This window comes from Thunnus thynnus, chromosome 13, assembly GCF_963924715.1.
Source record: "Thunnus thynnus chromosome 13, fThuThy2.1, whole genome shotgun sequence".
Taxonomy (NCBI): Eukaryota; Metazoa; Chordata; class Actinopteri; order Scombriformes; family Scombridae; genus Thunnus; species Thunnus thynnus.
In genome coordinates this window covers 6462958-6485260 of record NC_089529.1, presented here as the reverse complement: position 1 = coordinate 6485260, position 22303 = coordinate 6462958, and the positions used below count along the sequence as shown (strand labels likewise).

The 22303-nt window shown below is 40.8% G+C and overlaps 1 protein-coding gene across 2 annotated transcripts in view; it reads right to left on the bottom strand.

Annotated features, from left to right (window-relative positions):
• Positions 1-2753: 2753 nt before the first annotated feature.
• srrm3 (serine/arginine repetitive matrix 3) overlaps positions 2754-22303 on the bottom strand; it is a 73256-nt gene continuing 53706 nt past the window's right edge. Inside the window, exons 4-14 of one of the 2 annotated variants that reach the window (XM_067607485.1) lie at positions 19955-20056; positions 19320-19400; positions 18738-18806; positions 16049-16084; positions 15717-15767; positions 15033-15140; positions 13979-14141; positions 6042-6337; positions 5627-5872; positions 5410-5535; positions 2754-3164 (exon numbers count right to left, since the gene is read on the bottom strand). In XM_067607485.1, coding sequence (XP_067463586.1) covers positions 2897-3164; positions 5410-5535; positions 5627-5872; positions 6042-6337; positions 13979-14141; positions 15033-15140; positions 15717-15767; positions 16049-16084; positions 18738-18806; positions 19320-19400; positions 19955-20056 — 1546 coding nt within the window. In that variant the 3' untranslated portion in view covers positions 2754-2896. Of the gene's footprint in view, positions 3165-3949; positions 4077-5409; positions 5536-5626; positions 5873-6041; positions 6338-13978; positions 14142-15032; positions 15141-15716; positions 15768-16048; positions 16085-18737; positions 18807-19319; positions 19401-19954; positions 20057-22303 lie in introns of those variants that run through there. The other variant, XM_067607486.1, reaches the window with a different exon arrangement.

Sequence of the window (22303 nt, the reverse complement as noted above, 5' to 3'; positions counted from 1 at the left end):
TGAAGGTATTTTTGGTCATAATAGTATTGGATAAAATTACATTTTGACCAGGTGATGGCACTAAATGAAAAGTCAATCAAAGTTATTAAGATTCATCTGGGGACCATGAATGTCAGTACCAAATTTCACAGCAATCCATCCAATAGTTCTCTAAATAAATAAATAAATATACAGTATATTTCCACTAAAAAAAAGCCAAATATGTTTTTGATATTTCCATAAAAAAACATGTCAACCTCATGATGGAGGTAAAGTGACAAAAGTCATTAGGATACACTAGGAACCATGAATGTATGTACAAAATGTGCCAAAGATGTTGAGATATATTTCATTGAATAAGTAATGTATCCTCTAGAGACCTTGAGAAAAACCTGGTGAAAAATGGGCAGCAAAACTGAAAAGTGACAGTAAAACCACAATCCCAATGAGTGAAATAAAATTAGTGAATATTGTTATTGAGCATAATTTTAATTAAATTAAATAGTTAAGTTTTATATTTTTTTATTTTGATGTCATATTTTGTTTTCAAATTGTTTTCATAGTTTCAATGGAATTTCTTAGTTTGATTCTTGATAGATAGCTCAATTACTATTGAAACCAATGTAATTCCATAGAGTTACAGTATGTTACAGCAGCTGGTGGTGATATATCCACACTCCTTAAAATAGACCACATCCTCCCATCAGTCCTGTAATAACTGGCTGGGCTGAAGGTTGGGGAGCTGGAGAACATTCTAGTTCATTTTTGGGATGTTTCATGGTTTCAGTCATGTGTAGCAGGTACTGGAAGGTTCTCATTATTGCCATCTGCAGGCAAAAATATGCACAACACCTGCACCTGCTCTCTACAAACAATGAACTCTTAAAGAAAAAGAACAACAGGAGAATTTGATAATTTCCCCATTTGTTTTTGTTTATTGTCAGGTATAATAACTTGTACACTACAAAGAATGACTTGTAGAACCAAAGGGGCAATGCTATACTTGAATTAAAATAACAGGTTCGCAGAGTATCATAGTAGGTTATACTGGGAATGCAACACTGTGCGAGTGACGTGAGACTTGACGAATGGTTAGGAAGACTTAAGGTGATCCCTGATTGTATCGCCAGTTTGTTTACTCTACTACTGAAACTGTAGACAGAGGAGGCATTACAGAGCCTGCTGGTGTCCCTGCGCTAAGTTACATCACATATATTCTCCTCTTGAAGCTGGTAACCAGGGGACCTCTGACAGAAACACGCTGTGGCCCATTATACAAGGGATTAGAGTATGCGGTGGCTGGGAACATACAGTCGAGTAGAATAATGGACTCTCCGCTCTGTGGAGGGAGATGTTTTGGTTCTGCTGGAGGCTTTGTCATGAGAACAGAAGAAAAAATCTGATCCCTCGCTCCTCCATACAGGCAGAGCCACAATAGCTTGCATTAAAATGAACCATTACAATAGACCGGGATGCCATAACAGCAGTCGTGGGAGTAACTGTAGGCGAAGATTCAGTTCCACTGGCTAAAACCAGAGCAGTCAACATAAGCCTTCGCCACAGTCAAAAAACTATTCTGGGTTAAACATGGACACATACAGTACATCTTCAAATGGGAATACATCTGCAGCAATCTCATCTTCAAAGCATGATCCAACTGCTTTACAGCTCAAGGCGAAATCATAAAGAGTTAAATAAATTAAACAATAAATAACCCAATAAATAAGAAATAAATACAGTGTATTCACAAATAGCTGTGGTCAACACAAACGTGTGCATGGAGACTTTTGCAGACAGTTTTCCTGTACAGTACCATACTGCAGCCTTAGTTGCAGGCTATAGTGGAGCACACATAAATAATTAACTCCTTGGTCATTGCAGAGGAGGTGCAAGTCACACACACTCACATGCGCACACACTCACACACACTCTCACCCATAACATCAGGATTAGCAGAATCAACATAATCATTTAAACAGGGAAGAGAGTAAAAGTACATAATATATCCCCCCCCTCCCCACCCCTCGTCCCATTCACCTCTGTATGCAGGCGGCTGACATACTGTATAGGTCAGAGGGGAGCACAGATGCACCCTGGCACCTTTAATGACGGCCGGGTATTCTCCTACGAGCAGCAAGTCTCCCCTGATGCATCATGCTAAGTTGCCGTCAAACAAACCTCTTCAAACTATATGGAATATACAGTGCATAGTTTACAAAGCCAGAACTTAAAAGTTACATCTATACAGACAAACCTATACAATACAATTCTTATCATAAAAAAGTTCCTTCTTTTTTGCTTCCTATTTCATCCGCCGACTTCTCTTTTGTTCTCACTTTTGTTGATCTGTGTGCTTCAATGAAACAGAAGTCTTTGGGAGATGATTACATGATGAGAAGGAAAAACAACAACAAAAAAAAAAGTCCAGTTTTCTGACATGTACAGTAAGCTGTTTACCGTTGATGTGTCCTCTTTTTGTCTTCTACTCAGCTCCTATTTTTAGGATATATACATTTATATAGTATATAGTTTTTATGTTTTTAATGGATTCATTTTTGGTTGCTTTGTGGAAGAAGAGAAAGAAAGTGCTAACATACAGCGAGATTTGTTCTTTGGGCTCTACCAAATTAATTTTTGACACATGATAACCCATTTCCTTGTATGTGAAGACATGAACAGTGACAGCCAATTTCATAGTAATGTGCTATATCAAAATACATTTCTCCTCTTTGATCCGGGCTCTGCATTAGAGAGAGATAATGGTCTAGGGGTCGAGGAGTTTGGGCCCCTGGACTGTACAGCAGTGTGGGCACTGTCGAGGGCTTGTTAGAAATACATAATGACTGAACCGGAGCACAGTAATTTTGAACTTCTCCTCTGCTTGTTTTTTTGTTTCCCTTTCTGTGCCGCGTTCCGCTCAGAAGCCGGGGCTGTCGTAGCTGCTGCGGCTGTAGTAACTGTGGTGGCTGCGGGAGCGGCTCCTGCTGCGGCTCCAGCTCCGGCTCCGGCTCCAGCTTCGACTCCGGCTCCTGCTGTGGCTTCGGTTGTGGCTGCGGCTGTGGCTTCTGCTGCGACTATAGCTGCTGTAGCTGCGGCTACGGCTGCGACTGGACCGCGAGGGGCTGCTGTCGTCGCTGGACGACGAGGGACTGGGTCGGTAGTACGGGATCGGCCGCTTCCGGGCGCTGCGGAGACGAGAGGGAGGGTGTTAACATAGGACAAAGACAACAAGTGTTTGACGGGTTAGTGTCAGCAGCATCTTCAGGCATTTATCTGATGCTGATGTCAACACATATGATGTATTAAGAAAAGATTTGGTTGGATGAGAGCAAATCAGTGTTAGGTTACAGAGGTGGTAGACTTATGATCAGTACAGGATCTGAAAGAGAGCAGTTATGTGGGTTAAAAAGTCCAAGCTGTCTAACCCCACACACACACACACACACACACACACACTACAGTTGCACACATACATATAGCAGAGAAATGCATGTGGTTAGTTTAAGCGCTTAGATTGCCTTGTTAATAGCCACCCTGGAAGAGCTTCCTGTAAGGTAATTAGCTGTTAGCGCCCAAAAGAACTTCTTCTTGACAGTGGAGGCCAACACCCAGGAAAATCAACATTCAACAGTGTGGATAGAGATGAACGCTATCAAGGTGTCCCTGCTGCTACAAGTCATTTCAGCAGTGCTGTAGATAACTCTTTAGCCTTGTATTCTACAATATATCTGCCATGGGAATCCACAGCCGGTGCAATAGAGAGATATGTACTTAAACAAACCTTGATAGCATTTTAATCTCTGTATCCCTGTGTTATAACATTAGCGCATAACCGTAGTGGGGTGTAGCTTTTAAAGTTGGTTTATTTGTGTAAATTTCAGGAAGGAGATGAATGAGGAGAGAGAGAGGACAGGGGAAAAGAAGAAACAGGAGGAGGCCACGTTTACTCTGGGGAGCTCTGATGGTTTTGCTGTTCAGCCAAGCTTCTGGAGTCAGACTAGCAGGGTCCTGCTGCACGGCAACTGTTACCAGGGTAACTAGCCAGCAGCTCAGTTCAGCAGCAGCATCCCGTTGTCTCGGCATCAGGACCTTTAGGACTGGAGTGGAAGATGACAAGGTACACACGTTTCACCCATGTCTATTTGCACTTGTATGAGAGAGCATAGAGGTGACACGGTGAGTCATCTTTAACACCACAGAAACACTTCACAGGGATGTGTGAGCTTTTCTTTTTATGTTTTTAATAATGAACTACAAGCCTCAAAGAAGTTTCTGTGGGGAAAAGATAAAATGATCAAATCATGAATAAGAAGCCAGTTCACTAGTAAAATAGTTTTGTAGAAAGCTTAGATGACTGCAGATATGTTAAGTCTAATTCAAACATATTGTCATCAGCAGAGGATACCAAATACAGAACTGCAGACTTGTAAATGGTTGTAAAGAAATTCACTGATGAATGTTTAATGGCACACAATAAAATCAAACAAATCAGTAAATCAATACATAAAGATATCAAACAGACTAAATCAAGCAATGGAGATTAATTCAATACATATAATCCTTTCATTGTATTTCTGTTCATGATTTCTGTATTGACTTTATCTCCTTATGTACATTGTCTCAGGCTTACTCTGTTCTCTTATTTTAACTTCATGTTTTAAAAAGCAATATACTGTTATAATTGATGTTAATATCTAAATACATTAATATCTAACTAAATATGGAATTTATAAATGAGCTGAATTCACTGATGAATCTTACAATGCAGTTTTTAACAAGGAAAGTATTTCATTCCTATGGAAAATCAACATGGCTCAAGTCACGTATTTAGTTAATCTTCTAAGTTTTACATTTACAGACAGTTAGTTCTGATACTATTGGTCATAGTTTTGTGATTTGTTTTCGCAAACTAAAAATTAACATCAGCCTGTATGTCTCTTGCCACCAGCTGTGTAATCACCACATCCATTTGCTCCGGCACGTTTTCAGTTTTACTTTGCACAAAAGATTTAATGGATCATAACATGGTTCTTAAAATTTCCCCTTGTGAGTTAGAGCAGGGACAACTCCCCCCATTTTATTGCGTTTGCTTGTCATTGTTGTAATTTGAAGTTATAACAGAACGACTTTTGCCCCATCATGAGTGCATAGCTGTAAAATTACGCTTAAAATTAAAATTGTGTTTTAAGTGCAGAGTGTAACCTACATTAAAGTGTGTCATATTTAAGTGCTGCTAATCCCAGACATAAAAAAGCTGAACATAAAATTCAAACCGGTCAGACTCACTATGACAGACTGACAGAGTCTCTCAGGGCAGCCTGCATTGCTCTGGTGCTCTGCATGAGGAAGGTCCACATAAGTTGTGAATAAATATATGTCCAAATGGAAATCTTAAAAACATCAGGAGGTGTTTATGGACAGCTGTGTTACCTGGTGATCCTGCGCGCCTCCATGAAGCTGGGTGAATCTCTTCTCCTTTTGCGAATGGGTGAGTAGCTGCGAGAGCGGCGGCGAGCCCGGCTGTCGGTGTCGGAGCGGTTTGGACTGTCCCTCTCTCTGTGTGAAACACAGAACACCGTCAGAACAGGAACAACAAAGCACATGAGAATGAAAGCTAACTGTGATGCAGGAGGGGGGGGGGTCTCACCTGGAGTTGTTCTGTCTATTGTGTGGGGACTTTGCCTTGCTGGGGCCTCTGTCTCTGGAGGCAGAGGATGAACGCCCGCTGCTCCAGGAGCTGCTGCGCTGTCGGAGGTTCTGTTTGCTCCGAGTCTCCTCTTTCTTCTTGCCCGACGTGTGTGAGTGGCGTCCTGGAGATGCTGATGGGCTCCGGTGGTGCGCCTGCCCCCGACTAGAGCGGTGGTGACGTTTGGAAGAATGGCCACCTTTTGTTCTGGGGTAATTGGCAGAATCGTAACTTTCTAAATGCAGGAAATTTCAAATAATTCTCTAACAATAATAATAATTTAACAGCTAGGCTAAAGTGGGAAATTCCAGCCGTGATAAGAGTCTGAAAATGTGGGCACCTACAGTGAGAGACAAATGAGGGTTTTTGTGCTTACTTTCTCTGGTGACGGGAGGTCCTCCCTCTGTGAGTGTGGTTATGCTGGGAGTGAGCCGAGTCGCTGCTGTTTGCAGGGGAGTGGGGGCTCTTATTCTGGCCTCTCTGGCTCCCTCTCCTCCCTGACGCCTGGGTTACGGAGCTCCCTACAGCTGTGTTCCTGCTGTCCACACTCCCAGCCTCTCCTGCTGCGCACATCTGTCCTGTTTGGCTCCTGCTGGGGGCGCTGTGGAGCTTGTGCTCTCTCAGCAGAGTAGACTGGATGCCTGTAGAGCCAGCAGTCAGGAGACGGAGCTTCTGTAGAGAAATGATGACCAACAAAGGAAAAAAAGAAAAAAAAAAAAGAAAAAAGGACATAAAGAGCATTAGAGTGTTTCCAGGTTGGTGATTGAGTGCTACGGTGTACTTGCCAAAAGAAGGTAAACATCTAAAAGAAAAAGATCTAGGTTTTCTCCATATGGCTTATAGATAGTCCTCTATGGTGCAGCGCATGCAATACTTGGCATGCAAAACCATAATGAGTTGAAGAAATCATAATTGCAAAAACAAACAAACAAAAAAAAAACTAGGAAGAGGAGGAAGAGAGGGAAAAAATAAAAAAAACTGTGAACCAAATAAGTTTAAGAGCAGAGGCAGAAAGTACAGAGCTACAGATTTTGTAGAGTAGAAAAAGAGGACTTCTTGAGTTTTTTAGTAATGGTTAAAAAAATGAAACAAAACAGAAAGAGAAGACAACTTGACGGAACATCACAGAAATGGAAGGAACAAAATAAAGATCACAATTATTGAATCAATCGAATCAGAAAACAAATCGTCTGCTACTCAATTTTCTCTTTCTGGATTTTTTTTTTCCTGAAGACAATTGCTGAGATGTGAACAGCGACCCATTTTCTTTGTTTTTTTTTAATGGTTACTCTTGTTTAACTCCCTTCTGGTTAACATCCACTTACCAATAAAGTGGTATTCCCTCCTTTAGTAGGTAAGGTATGAAGAAAAGGGAAAAGTGGGGCAACATAAGTGCATCATTAGATTCACAAAATGCAAGAGAAAAAGACACAAAACCCTTCCCTGCCAGTGACTCATGAGACAATGCATGGAAATCAATGGAAAAGAACTCAAAAGCAAAGAGGAAAACCACAATGTGCAGGGAATCCCTCACACAGAGAGTAAATCCTCTGGGCCCAGTCACCTTCCTAAACATCACAGAGCAACTGGCTGGTGAGAGTTAAAGGTGTTTTCTTAACCTTTTCTCTCTCTGTGAATTATCCTCCACACTTTTATTTCACTGCCTGACATGTTTACAGGGTAACCTCACATTTTTCTGGCTACAAACTCTTTGATACAGGACACTCAAAGTTGTTACAATAGCAAGTTTCTTTTAATGTACTTCCAGGGAGTTTTTGCTACATAACACCAGTGAATGTTATGCTATTACTGAAATTGATTTGGGTTCATTTAATGGCAGTCAGGACTTATTTTGTGGGGGAATTGACTTTCATTTAACAGCCCTGAAAAAGCATTTAGTCAGTGAAATTGCATCTCACTGCTAAAACAATAAGAATGTGATTGGATCTTTTGGCAGATAAAGTGAAAAGCTGCTTTCAAAATCCTGAATAGACTAAATTATCTTGAAGCTAGCAGTTTTCAAATGATCACCGTCTGGAAGTATAAGGCAGGCTGTTTTTCTTATTGTCAAAAAATCTCATGAAGAGACCACAATTAACAATGAATTGATGCTACTGTGTGTATTTCTGGGTGCCGTAGAGCACAGAGTGGGTGACATGTTCCTTCATGAAAATGGGCACTACAGCTTATTTTGAGGCGACATACAGCCAAATACATTGTCAGGTACCAAATGTGTATTAATCTGCAGCTGAAAAAAGTCCCCAACAAATGAATGATTAACTCCTGTTGGAGTGATGTTTGCTAAAATCTACACTGCCCAGCGGTTTTAGGAAATTACTGAGCTTTACCCCGAGCCACTAGCATGGCTCTAGGGATAGCAGTGTTGGTCAGCCCACCACTTTGGTCCAGACAAAAATATCTTGACAACTATTGGATGAATTGCCATGAACTTGTACAGGCATTCATGGTCCAAAGACCATGGATCCTAATGACTTGGATGATCCCCAGACGTTTCTTCTAGCGCCACAGTGTGGTGGCGAGTGGTGGTGGGGTGAAATTTGATACACACATTTATTCCCCCCTCAGGATGAATTGTAATCACTTTGATGATCCCCTGACTTTTCATCTAGCGTCATCATCAGGAGAACATTTCAGTTTGTCCAATACTTTGGTTTCTTATCAAATACCTGTAAAACTCTTCACACTCACATCAGCCTGATCTGTACTTATTGATTAGTGCTAATTAGCAAATACTAGCATGCTTAGACACTAAACTAAGATCATGAACATGGTAAACATATATCAGCTAAACAATAGTATGTTAGCATTGTCATTGTAAGGATGTTTGCATGTTGATGTTAGCATTTAGCTCAAAGTGCTGCTGTGCCCTAAGAACAGCCTCACAGAACTGTTAGCATGACTGTAGACTCTTAGCCTTGTTAAAAAATATATTTTTTGTGAGTTTTTAAAATACTGCGTCTTCAACAGGAATGTATTGGCTTGAGACTGAGTGCCACAGACAAGATAAGGAAGGTGTAAAGTATTGACAGACAGAGTAACACATTTTTGGTCTTTTCAAATGATTTGTTGACAGTGAGAAAAAACATACTAACCTTATCCTTTAATCTGTGTATGGTGGAGTGAAAATATATTCCAAGTCTCCATTTTAAGCATCAACAAAAACAGAACTTGGATAAGTGATTAAATATGAGTTTAGGGACTGAAACCAGTGATGCACAGTTACAAACTGCTCATTTTAAGCAGGTCATAAAAAGAGGGCAAGTCTCCGAAAGGCGTTTTGTATGAAACCAAATACAGCTGGCTCTTCCGCATGCATTATCATGTGCTGTCTGAGCTGCTTCGTAATCTAAGATACAGCAAAAGCACCGACTGATCCTTGCGGAGAGAAGAGCCATTCTCCGCTAGAGAGAAGACCACTAAAGCGGTATAATAAGAAAACACACAACCACTGGTGCTTATGACAGTTGTTAGAAACAGTCGTGGAAATCAATATGGTGAAAATCATAAGACGAATGTACTAATTCACCAACAAACAGAGAGATGCTGGACAAACAGGAATGCATTCTACCAAAACAGAAAGAAAAGAAAAGTGGAGAGAGAAATGGACCTGGAAGATAGAGCGGGATACTGGACTTCAGAATGAAGTTAAGGAGGAAAGAGAAAAACCAGAGCTCTAAGTAATCCAATCTTCAAGAGTCAAATCATAATTGATGAAGTAAATTAATTTGTTTGAAGACCACTGATAAACAACAGAAAGAGAGAGAGAGAAAGAAAGAGAGAAAGAGAGAGAAACATTGACGTCACTCAGGCTAGGGTGCTTGTCACATTCTCATCTGCATAAAGATCACGTGCGTAGGCAAAGCATTACCTACCTTCCATTTCAATCAGTGACACGTATGCAATATCAACAAAAAAAAGGAAAGAAAGAAAAAAAGAAAAAAGGAGAAAGGAATGTTCTCCGCAGCGAAATGGGAAAAAGACAATGACCTCTTTTAGTATCAAAGCTACATATTGTGTCCAGAGACTAAGGAGAAATAAACAAACCAAAAAGTAAAAAGAAAATAGGGGAGGAAAATAAAAAATCCAGATGGAATTCAAATCAAACTAAAATTAGAAACAAAGGATGAATCTATAAACTACATGATTTGCTTTGTCTTTTTCGCTTGTACAAATGCAGCCATATTTGTATCAAAACGGAGGGGTGGGGAGAGGGGGAGGAGGGGTAGAGGTAAGCGGATAGAGTTAATTATCATATTAGTGGACATCCATGTAGAGTAGAGTAGCTAGAAGGGAGGAGGGGGGGGGGCAGGAGGAGGGCATGCAGAGCTGGCAGATGTGAAAGATATGTGGGAAGAAAAATGCCAGGACAACAAGAGTGAGACGTGAGTCACACATGACACAGATGAACAGGTAGGAGAGGAGGAAGAGGAGGAGGAGGGGGGGAGAAGAGTGTCGGAAGGGGGGCAGTCACTGCTAAGATGGACAACTAGAGAGTCGGCACATTTGAAAGGGACCCCAGTCACATTCTGGCCTGGGTCTTCTTCAATAGCAGCACATCTCTACTCCTGTTTGGACGTCAGCCCAGCTTTCTTCCAGGCAATTTATTTGGATTTATTTATTACCATAAACTCAGGTACAAATCTGCTGTTTAAACGTGATGAGGGAGCTTATATTCAAAATGGCTTGGGTCCCTTTAAAATAACAATCATGTTAATAAATGTGTGAGTGTTGTCCTAGTTCATTTAAAGAGTCCATGTACTAGTGTTTAAAGAGTTTGGAAACATCCATTAATAATGAGCAAGAGGACGAGCAGCCCAGTTTGGGACTGTCTCATCCACTGTGTGGGATGCAGAATTCCAGATGTTTCCAATGGAAGAGCTTTGGGAAGCAGTGGTGTGCTGCTCTTTTGTCAGAGGTGGGAAAGTTAATGGAATGTGTATTTACCAAACCAACACATTTATCCTCCTATATAAAGCAGTCTCTCTTGAAAAAAACAAAACATGGCCTTAGAAAACACTTTCGATAGAGCATAAATCTTTTCCTCATGTTACTTGTCTGTGTAAGTGTTCAAGCGCAGCATCCTCTCCGCCACATTCTGGTGTGCCAGGCCATAACGGGCTCATCACTGCTGTGTGTGGCTGGACAACAGTTAACACCCACTGCATGTATGATCAGTAAGTCCACAGTTGTAATGGATGTCTTCTGTCCTCCATTGGCCACAAGGGGCAGCAAAAGAAAGAAACTTGGACAAGCTGCACAAAACTAAGATTTTAACACACTGGACTCTAACTTTAATGACCATGCTGCTACTAGAGAGAACTAGTCCTGTCTCTTGCCCTTAATTGCCTACACCATCACTCGATTACTTGTACTACTGCTTTCATCTGTATATACTCCATAGCATCTTTTTTTTTTTACTGTAAAACCTACCATTTATTTATATATACACTGGTTCCTTTATCTATTGTAAATTCTTTATCTGTAGTAGTTTTTCTTGTCTTTTGTTTTACCTGATATCTTTATTGGTTATCTAACTGTTATTGTGTATTATTACTTTTGCCTGCAGTACTGTCCTGAGCCTCATTTTAAGCGTTTCATTGTACAGATGACGTGTTATTCTGCACAAATGACAAATAGAGTTGAACTTTACACTTGATCAAAATTGTTTTCTGGCACCCTGTTTCAATTTCTTCAAGAAAGAAGTCTTCAAAGTTGAGGACTAACTTGTTAGTTTGTCTGATTAACATGCCCACCTCTGATAAAGAACAGCACAAAGCTTTTCCATGGGAAGCATCCTGGACTGTCTTGAGATGAAACAGTCCCAAATGGAGCTAGAGGACATCTACAGGAACACAAACTGAACCGAAACATTCGCTAAACCACACAACTGCTGCAGTAAAGTCAAACTTCAGTTGGATCCAGCATCTTTCACACATAACCATCCTCCTGTGCAAGGATATCTGTGTGAGGATTATTATGAAACAAATATTTCAGCTTTTGGTTGAGAGAGTGGCAACATCACCTTAGGCTAGAAAGATGCTGCTTAAAAAAAGAACCAGAGCCAATTATAACGCTCCTCTTTCACTACATCCCAACTGAATGGCTCATGATCAAACAGACCTCTCACTGGCCTGAACACACAGAGTAGAAACGAAAAAACGTCAGGGTCACAAAAGATACTGCCACCTAGAGGCAACATGCACATCAACATGGTAAAGTAAAGCAGTAGAGAGGAGCGTTTTTAACCCCTGGTGGTTTGGCAGGAGCTGTTGGACGCCTGGAGGAGAAGAGGATCTATCACTGAGCAGAGCATGTGTTTGAGAGAAAGACAACTGTATTGACAAGAAGAAACTATTACACATACCCAGTTAACCTACTTGGTCCAGTTCCAAAGCATTTGAGTGCTTTTTATGTAAACGAGACAGAGAGATTTGGGCATTTATTCATGGGTAAATACCACTTAAATCGATAAAGGGAAAAAAAGGAAACAGTAATGAATGAAACAAGCAGAGAGAGAGAGAGAGAGATCAGATGAGACCTCATAGTCACATGCAAGCTGGAGTAGAAAATAGAAGACAGCAGTGCTACTTCAGTTCTCTGGAGTGAGTGTTTACAGGGTGTTTGCAGCCCATTTAGGTGCTTATTCAGCAGGAAAAAAAAATTATTTCACAAGCAGTCCCTTTGGTCTAAGTAATGTCTATTGTTTTATCACAACATAATGGCTGTCATCCTACTGTACCTCCAATGATCCATTTACAGTATGGAAGAGAAAGGTTGTGTCTTTAATAGCAGAAAGTGATTTAAAACTCATCACAGGCAGTGTCTTTCAGAAAAGGTTATTTTCAAATCATCCAAAACAAACAAGGAAAAGTTCTCTGTTGAACAGAGAGGAGTATGTGTAGGATTTATAACACTCTATGCTTTAGGGAGACAGCATGCAGTGTTGTTTTTGATGTCAAGAGCAGTTGTAACCCATTTATTGCTCAGAGGGTCTCTGTTTTGACATAATATGGATTCTGTTCTGTCAGCTCAAGTACACGGTTGGCCCCAGCAGAAACAGCTGATACAGTACTTGGAATGGTGAGCTGCACCTTATTTTAGGCATATTTTGTTACAATTCATTTTGGCATGTTTGAATGCCAAAAGAAGACTTCTCATTAAAGGTGCATTGTGTAGGATTTAGTGGCATCTGGTGGTGAGGTTGCAGATTGCAACCAAATGAATACCCCTCACCCTCTTGTTCAAGTGTGTAGGAGAACCTACGGTGGCCGCTACAAAGGCGAAAGGCCCTCTTTAGAGCCAGTGTTTGGTTTGTCCATTCTGGGCTACTGTAGAAAGAGTGGTGCAACATGGCGGGCTCCATGAAAGAGGACCCGCTCCCTTTGTAGATATAAAGGGCTCATTCCAAGGTAACAAAAACACGATTCTTACTTTCAGTTGATTATACACTAATTAATATTCATACTTATGAATATTATATTCCATTTCTGCCAAGTCCCTTCTGCTAGATGCCACTAAATTCTACACACTTCACCTTTAAGTAATTGGATTAGTTGGTTCAAGGAGGAATTGCAGATTGCTATCACTTTAAAGCAGGCTTCTTATCGTGACTCTGGCAACACTAATTAAGACTTTATCTGTGGTGTAACTTAGACGTTTTCATTCCTGACAGATACATTTTGCTTTGATATTTCTTCACGGACCTGGACCTTTGGGGGGGAGCAAATGTTTGAAGTAGTCATACCTGCACCTGGCTCAACTTTTTTATTTATTTTACGCCTCAGCAGGCACCCGCTCGGAAGAAACAACACATCTTTTGGCTCATTCATTTGGAAACATCGGGTGCCTGTGCGGCTCATATTTCCTTCCAAGGTGTGGTATGCTAATGCTGTGCTCTGACTCAGAGCACATGTGCGGAACAGAAACTCTAGAACCTTCTTCTCTTTGCTCCCTCCCTCTGTTGCCGGTAAACAACAAGAACAAACAAAAAAACAAGATGGCAGAGGAGTCAAGGAGAACCAGAAACAAAGCAGTAGGAGCGGCAAGTTTTACACAAGACAAGAGTGTCGTTTAGACGTCAAAAATACTGTTATTAATAGTAAAAACTGGCCTACAACCTAAGAATAACTGATAAAGGAATGAAAACAAATCTTTCAATATCAAAGAAGATGAGAATTCATGTCAACCAACACAAAGACCAAGTTATAACTCATTTGTAGACTGTGGTAGATACCATTGGAGTGGGTGGGGGGAGGGTGGGGGTGTGGGAGCAAAATAGAGGAGATTACATACATCGTGCCCCTTCTCGCCCTCGGCGTGGTTGAGTCTGCCGGCCTTGCCATTGCGGCTTCGTTGGGTGTGGTCCCCATTGTGCCAGGCGGTAGGACTGTTAGGGCCTGGAGACAGTGAGGTGCCGGACGCCTTTTGCCCATCTGTCTTGTGCTTGGAGTTCAGTCTGGAAGAGCAAAGCCACATAGCGACATAGTATGTAAACCGCGGACTGCCATCTACTACAGGTAATATACTGACTATGGACAAGTACCTCATACAAGCCCATTTCAAAAAATGCGAACTATCCTTTTAAGTCAAACTTGTCAGCACGTTTAAAAAAGACAGAATAAGGTAAAGTAGGATGTTCCAACCAGCATCCATGAAAACTGAAACCAGGAAATTTCAGCTGATTTGAACACACCGATTTTAAAATGGAAAAGTAAGATCTTAGTATTCTGTGCAACATGAAACATCTTACAGTGCAACCAATATTTTTTTTCATCAAACTCTATATGAGTGCGGAGAGAGATATCACATTCGTTTAATGGGAGTTATTATAAGACATGCTGAGGAGCCCCATTTGTATCTTAATCTATCCCCAGAGGACTGAAAATAAATGAGAGAGAGACTGACAATCACCAGGGCAACCGCTCGACAGCCAGTAGAAAAATATCAGTGAAAACTAAGTATATGTGTGCACTGGGAGCGACTGTGGCTCGGGAGGTAGAGCACGTCATCCATTAATCAGAAGGTCGGTGGTTCGATCACTAGCTCCTCCAATCCGCATGTTTAAGTGTCCTTGGGCAAGATACTGAACTCCAAATTGCTCCCACAAGAGTGTGGGTGAGTTAGCATTAGAAACATTATAATTTGGCTTTGGATAAAAAAGCGCCACAGTATATTGCTCCTGATGAGCAGGTTGGCACCTTACATGGCAGCATGTGTGGGTGAATGGGTGAATGTTGGCTTGAGTTGTAAAGAGTGGTCAGTAGTCTAGAAAAGCTTTATATAAATGCAGTTCATTTACCATCCAATTACTGTATACACATGTGTTCGTGTGTGTGGAGGGGTCTACCTGGTGGGAGATTTGGATGTGCTCCGAGTGGAGGACAAGGAGGCGCTACGGGAGCTACAGCAGCTGCCTTGACGCTGTGAACTCCTACTGGGGGTCTCACCAGGGGACCTGATAGATGACAACAAATTGACGAACATACCACACACACACACACACAAAGCCGTGGGTATATACGCGTACATCACAGGGACACACATGCCACAGCGAGCTCAGTAGTCAATCTCATGATATGTAAAGCAATTCATGCACTGCCAAACACTTTCAATATATATTCTAATCAGTACAGGGTGCAATGTATGGCATGGGAATTGTGTTGAAGTCACACATAATGCTTATAAGATGCACTCACTGCTTTACACTCTTTAACATTCTCTGTGAGTCTGAGCTGAGATAATGGGTGTAAAATACCAATATAAATTTATGAGAGGCCAGACGTGATTCCAATTGTACTCATTGTTGAGAACTGAGACTATTGTTCACTGTTTGTTGTACTGTGTGCAGAAGAGAAATAGTGCTGAACCTAACACATAGTGTATTATGTACTTTCACTTTCTTTCATTGAATGTAATACTTTGTTATACTCTATATATAATGACAGAAACCAGACATATACAGTATTTTTTTATGTCAGCTTAACATTAATGACATTAGAGATTTTCCAGAGAGTGATTCGATGTCTCTCACCTCTTTTTCTGTTTGTTCTTGTCTTTGTGTTTGTTCTTTGGGCTGCCCGATCTGAAACAAAAGTCATATGTAAGATAATGAAGATATGAACATTAAAGCATAGGTAATATGAATTCCCTTTGTAAAAAAAAAAAACAAAAAGAAAGAAAGAAAGAAAAAGAAGAAGCTCATTGTGCTCCATGCTCACCCACATGGATTGCATTGTATTTTGAACAAACAGTATGCAGATAGCAGTTTGGTCAATAAGGGCACTTAGAAAACACAGCATAATGCTTTGATGTACACCTTTGTGAACAATGTTGTTAACTGTGGTGATCATATTTCACACACACCTGTATCTCCTCTTTTTCCTGGAGCCAGAGGCAGATCTACAAAAATAAAAACACCACAGTCATTGTAGTGATGATATCATGATAGCTACATCACATAATACTCTACTGAATCATTCCTATATGCTACAACTGGACCAGCTCCAAGAGGGATGTTTACTGAATTATCCAGATAACTTTTTCAGAATATATCTTCAACCAAGAAAACGTATTTTTGCATCAATCTATGTTGCAAATTATTCATATAACTTGGTAAACTTGCTTCGTGGAATAAATTATATGGAAGCAAAGGTGCTGTTTTAAAAATGAAAGAATCCAAAAGACTGAACACAAACACTTATCCGTGCTGTCACCAATCTGTGCGCCACTTTTGTCATATTTTTCCATATTCTTATTTCCCTATTTTCATACTCTCCAAAGAATATCAACTACATAAAGTCGGTGAAGGTGACTAAACCTCCAATGCAGTGGAGCTTAATTTAGCAGCAGTGTGTTTACACTGACTAAACAGATAATAGTTCATATTCTGGATGAAGTCATTTGGACTATTAATATCTGTGTACATTTGGATGAGAAATACATCTCCATGTTCTCATGCATTCTACAGCTACCAGTCAAAGTCTTGTCACAGAATATGAGCGTGTTCAAGTTACTGTGAACAGAAGGAGGATCGTGTATTTTCATGTGCCAACTCCTAAATGGAATATTTCAGCATGTATTTCTGCACTTTTAATGATGTGCATGTGAGCTCCCTCATTGCTAACCAATCTGAAACACATGTACTGTAAATCCATATGTGCAGGGACGTCCACAGGGAGCTCTCACAGCCAGTTTTCTCCAGTCGCTATTCTACAAGTGCTGGATGTCACGCTTATTTTTAAAAATGTCTGGCTGTAGAAGATGCTGCTCACCGCGACAAAGCAGGAATAATGAATGTCGATGCTGAGATTCCGTGGCAGTTCCCCTTTAACCACGCTCTGAGTATAATGATGGAGAGGACGGCCATTCCTCAGTCCTCAGTGTTCAACTGACACATCACCTCCGTATCACTTTCACCCTCAATGCAGTTTCCATGGTGATTAGTCAGACCGGTCTGTGAGAGTTGTTGCTATTTTCCTGAAGAGCCCTACATCTCCCCTGCTGTTTTACACACCTACAGCATGCAGTGGAGTGGGAGGGAGCGCCAGCGCAAAGTGCGATTCACTGTGGCTCACTGAAAGAGGAGTAATAAAGCTGTCACAGCAATGTATGTGGCTGATATGTGACTTAGAGCTGTGGCCTCAGTAGCAGCTCATGTTTCCCCACTGGAGGGAATCAACTGGGAACTATACAGTATATGAGGCGTTGTTCTGGAGAGCTCATTATTCTTCTCCTCTCTCTCTGAATCCCTCACCCCACTCTCTACTATAAGGACATGGATGGTACAGTGTATGCCCCCATGTGAGACGAATATGCATCCAAATGGGCATGAGCTCAAACTAGAGCTATAACTTTAAAGTGATAAGAATTTTATTGGGGCAGAATCGCAGTGTCCCCCACCCACCCCGTGCTAAAATACACCTTAAAAGGGAGACTATCATCAAGGGAGGCTGTCTCTGGGGAGGAACCCTAGTTGCTGTTCCCCTCTGCCTCACCGATACATTATTCATACATCAACAGTACCTGCAATGCAGAGCAGCTTTGGTGTGAGGCTGGTAGGGAGGCGTGGGGTTGGGTGGGGATGAGGAGGAGAGAGGACGTGGGGGACTTGGATGTGCGTGGATGGATGAGAGGTGGGAAACAAGAGCGGGGCGGCGCACTGATGCTCAGCAATTTGGTGAGAGGCTCATTTTTCTTTTTTTTTTTTTTTTTGCACGTCCCCATACAGGCTGGGTTATTAGAGCAACACATTTAGCCTCACTCCCCTCCGAGTCAGGCGGAGGACGGGAGAAATTGGAGGAGGAGGGCGCTCCACAATTGCTTATTGTCGTTATGATATCCGAAGGCATTGCACAAGTATTTGTTGATGAGCTCTTTCCCTATCGCCTCTTCCCTTCCATAATTTTTTTCTTTTTGTCCTCCCATTCCCCTCTTCCCTTCCCTTTTCTTCGAATTTTTCCTCCTTTACATCTTCCCCTTCTATTTATTCATGTCTTTCTTCCTTTCCTTCATCCCTTTCTTTTGTTTCATGTCTATCTCTCTTTCCTTTTGTTCCGGTTTTCCTCTTATCTTTCTTACTTCCTTTTTCTGTATTTCCTCCTTTCCATCTACCCTTCCTTTTCATTCCTGTCTTTCTTTCTTTCCTTTTGTTTCCTGTCGATCTTTCTTTCCGCATTCTCTCCCTTTCTTCTATATTTCTTCCTTTCCTGTATTTCCTCCTTTCCTTCTTCCACTCCCTTTTCTTAATTCCTTCCTTCCTTTGCTTCTTTTCTGCCACGACAGGCGAACAAATACAAAAAACAATGTAACCAACACAGAGAATATGAAATATCATCCATAATAAAAGAAAAGGGCAACATCTCTCACTGTGCATCTGTTCATGTTATGTAGTTTATGTTTCCAATAAGTGAAACATAAAAAGTGTGTCTACATCTCTGAACATCCATAACCGTGAGTTGACTTGAAAAGTTGTTGATCTTTCTTGTGATGATATGTCGCTGACGACGCTCACACACACACACGTACAAACACACACACACACACACACACTCACCTGTCGCGTTTGTGTTTCTTCCCACTCTTTTTCTTCTTCTCTCTGCGAGTGGGTGACGAGCTGCCAAACCTATTGACGGAGAGAAGGAGACACATTTGCCAGCCTCAGATTGCCACTAAATGTTGTGTTTTCATCATTGTGTTACATTAGATTACACCTCAGTGGGGATCATTGTTAACAAGGCTGTCATCCGATAGTAGCTCAGCAGATTTTTCTTACAGGCTCTTTATGCTCAATTCATCTCTCTGCCTTTCCCTTCTTTTCATTCTTCCTTCTCTTTAGCACCACTGTAACTTTCTCCTTCACACACTCTCTCAGTTTCTCACTCTCTCTGTTTCTTTTGCTGACCTCGTCAAAAGAAAACAGAAGATGAGATTGTGCTTCGCTAATCACTCCCTACAGATTGTTTTTTCCCGTTCTCCACAATTGCAGTATCTGATGGCTCGTTCACAAAATTCACACCAAAATAATTGGAATCCCATTTCACAGAACTACAGTGTAATTATTCTGCCAACGAGCGTAGGGGGGGAAAAAAAGGAGAAAAATTGAACCACTTCATCAACGGAGGCCACTTTCACTCACCGACTCCTTCGGCGACCAGATTTCTTCTTCTTCCTTTTCTTTGGACGAGGGGATGGAGAGCTGCTTGATTTCCTCTTCATTCTGAATTGGCCGCAGAAAAAGGAAAACAAGTGTGAGTGAGATTGAGGAGGAGAAAGGCAGAAATGATTTGCAAGTGATTGTTATTATAATAATCTTCAGAAAGAATGAAATTTAGATTATAGTTATTTGCTGTCGTGTCGATAACAAGCGATAAGTGTCTATTTTCTCATTTCCTTAATTCAGTCTGCAATAACACACAATATTCATGCAATATACCTTACAATGGAAACAGGAAATCACTTTCTGGGAAATTATACTTATTAAATCTCTACTGTGAAGTGACAAATGCAGGAAGCAAAATCTAAATGACCATCTGCATTATGCTTTTCAAAACATACAGTAAATAATGAGTGGGTGTTTATCTCTGAGTGCATGCATTTTTATCCTGAGACCAGCTTTATGTTTATGGATATTATCAAAGTAAATACCCAAAGGCCATGTGAGGAGATGATAGATGGATGATTTAATTAACCACTTGAGGGGTGAAGAGCTGGTCAACACATCACCATAATACAGTGTGTGTGTCTGTGTGTGTATTTAAAAATGTGTTTGACCTGTTGTCGCTGTGGTAATCATGGGAATAGTCTCCATCTTCATAGCCAACCAATTCAGGGTCCTCTTCATACTCGTCAGGCCGATAGTGCAGGTGGTTGACCCTGAAAACACAAGCTGAGGGTCAGAAATGTGGAATGTGTGTGTGTCAGCTCAATGAAAACAGCAGTGATTGAATTACTTTTATTAAACTTTCAAACTCCTTTGACTAGATCATTTGTGTAAAGAAATGAAAAGTAATATAACAGCGTATTTAATTACTGGATGCTACAATCATATTACACTGGGCTGCTGTGAACCATTAAAAGTCAGGAAAATAAGCAAGTGGCCATGGTGGGAAACAGAAAGGTGAAGTCGTGTAAAAACACAATTGTTGTTGTCATGGTGCCGAGCAGTGAGATTCAGCAAAGTAACTTTAAAATACATCTGTCAATTCGCTTTTAACTCTTTCTCTTCTCTGTTTCTGTTTGTTCATTAAAACTGTGCCGCAGATTTTACACCTGCTTTTTTCGGATGTTAAATTCCAGACGTATACTCCTCTGCCACAGTGGTTAGTCTGCGGTGATAAATCAGGTACTGGGGGTATTTGTATAAATTTCCATGCCCTTCCTCCCACATTTTGCGCCTCTGAACAGGAACGCCTTAAAATACATATTGCATGAGACCAAACACACAATTTTCAGTGGTGTCTTGTTGCGGTCCATCACACCAATTAATAACACCGCTTGGCTGTTTTTTTGCCTAAAACAGGGATGAAAATCCTTAGTAAATTGCTCAGGCTGATGGGAATGTCATTAGTTTTGCATCTGCTAGATGGAAAGTCAGAGGATCGCCAAAATTATCACAATTCATCCTGAGGGAGGCACAAATTACATGGCAAACCAACCAATAGTTGTTGAGATATTTAACTAAAAACAGAAATGTCAACCTAATGGTGGCACTCCATCAAAAAAAATGTCAAAAAATGTTCATCCATATTGTAATGAGTAAAGACTTTGCTTAGCTCCACATCCATCACCTAACTTATAGTACACCACCTAAGACTTGGGTGTACTATACTAACATTTCACCCCAGCAGTGAGGATCATCGTCTCTCATACTTACAGCTCAGCTTGTGGGATTCATATCTTCCTACTTATTTCTCACACATACTGTATTCTATATACAGACAGATGGCAGCAGCCTCCTCCCTAATCCTCCCTGCCTCACTACCTCCTTCCCTCTTATGTGGCCTCCTCTGATCCAGCAGATCTGACCTTGCTAGCTCCACAAGAGCTTAAGAAACTGATAGAAAAACATACCATTATGATTATTTTGCCTCATGCAGTCCCATCTCTCTGACCTTAACTCTTCCTAGTATTGTTACAAACTCACAGTGGTGGAAGAAGTATTCAGATCCTTAAAGGTGGAGTGCAAAACTTTTGCCTCCCCCTTCTGGCAGTGAGAGTAATTACAAAAACACTGTTGACAAGTGCCTATGTCATAGACTCCACTCTGTTGGTACTGTTGCGGCTGTAAAACGGTGGATAAATTGTTTTTGAGTGTCACAACCCCAACGAAATGACTCGTTTCGCTATCAGAATTTGATCCATTCGGTCCGATAACATTTGGAAAGTGTAGAAGAGCCACACATAATTAAATTATTTTATCCCCACTCAAGGTAGCAGAGAGCTAAGTCTAGCTCCTGTGCACATGCTCTGCCCAAAGAGCATGCACAGTATGCATTCATCCAGCCAGTGCAGGAATGTCAAACCCAACACCAGATTAAAAACTCTGAATGGTGTGAAATACAGAGAGATTTATCTGGTGGTGACAGACTTAATCAGCATTGTGTGAACTCGTTTGGCAAGGGCTTCAATGGAACAGACGTTCATTTATATGTAAATGCTTTGTTCCAAAATGATTGTAATGGTGAATTTCCACTCTACACGCACTCATGAATCATTAGCAATCAAAAAAATTGATTAAAATACTTTATTATGTGTAATTTTTCTGTCTATTCCAGTGGATGGAGAATTTGAACGTGAGAAACCACCTGCAGTAAAAATAACAATAAAAAGTCTTGAGAAACCTTTTTTTCAACAAAAAACATGAGTTCATTTATTTTACATGAATGGTCAACTCATATCAATGAATAAAGTGGTGCTTTAAAACATATGGCATATATATTTTGTATTATTCTAACAAACATTAAGATCGCCTGGCCATTGCAATGGACAGATTTAAAAAAAAAAAAAATCCTGAGTAAAAGCTACAAATCTTTCATGATATTTTGACAAGTTATGTAACATCTCATATTTACTCAGCACAAATTATGTACTTAAGCAATATGATTAATAGATTAAACTGTG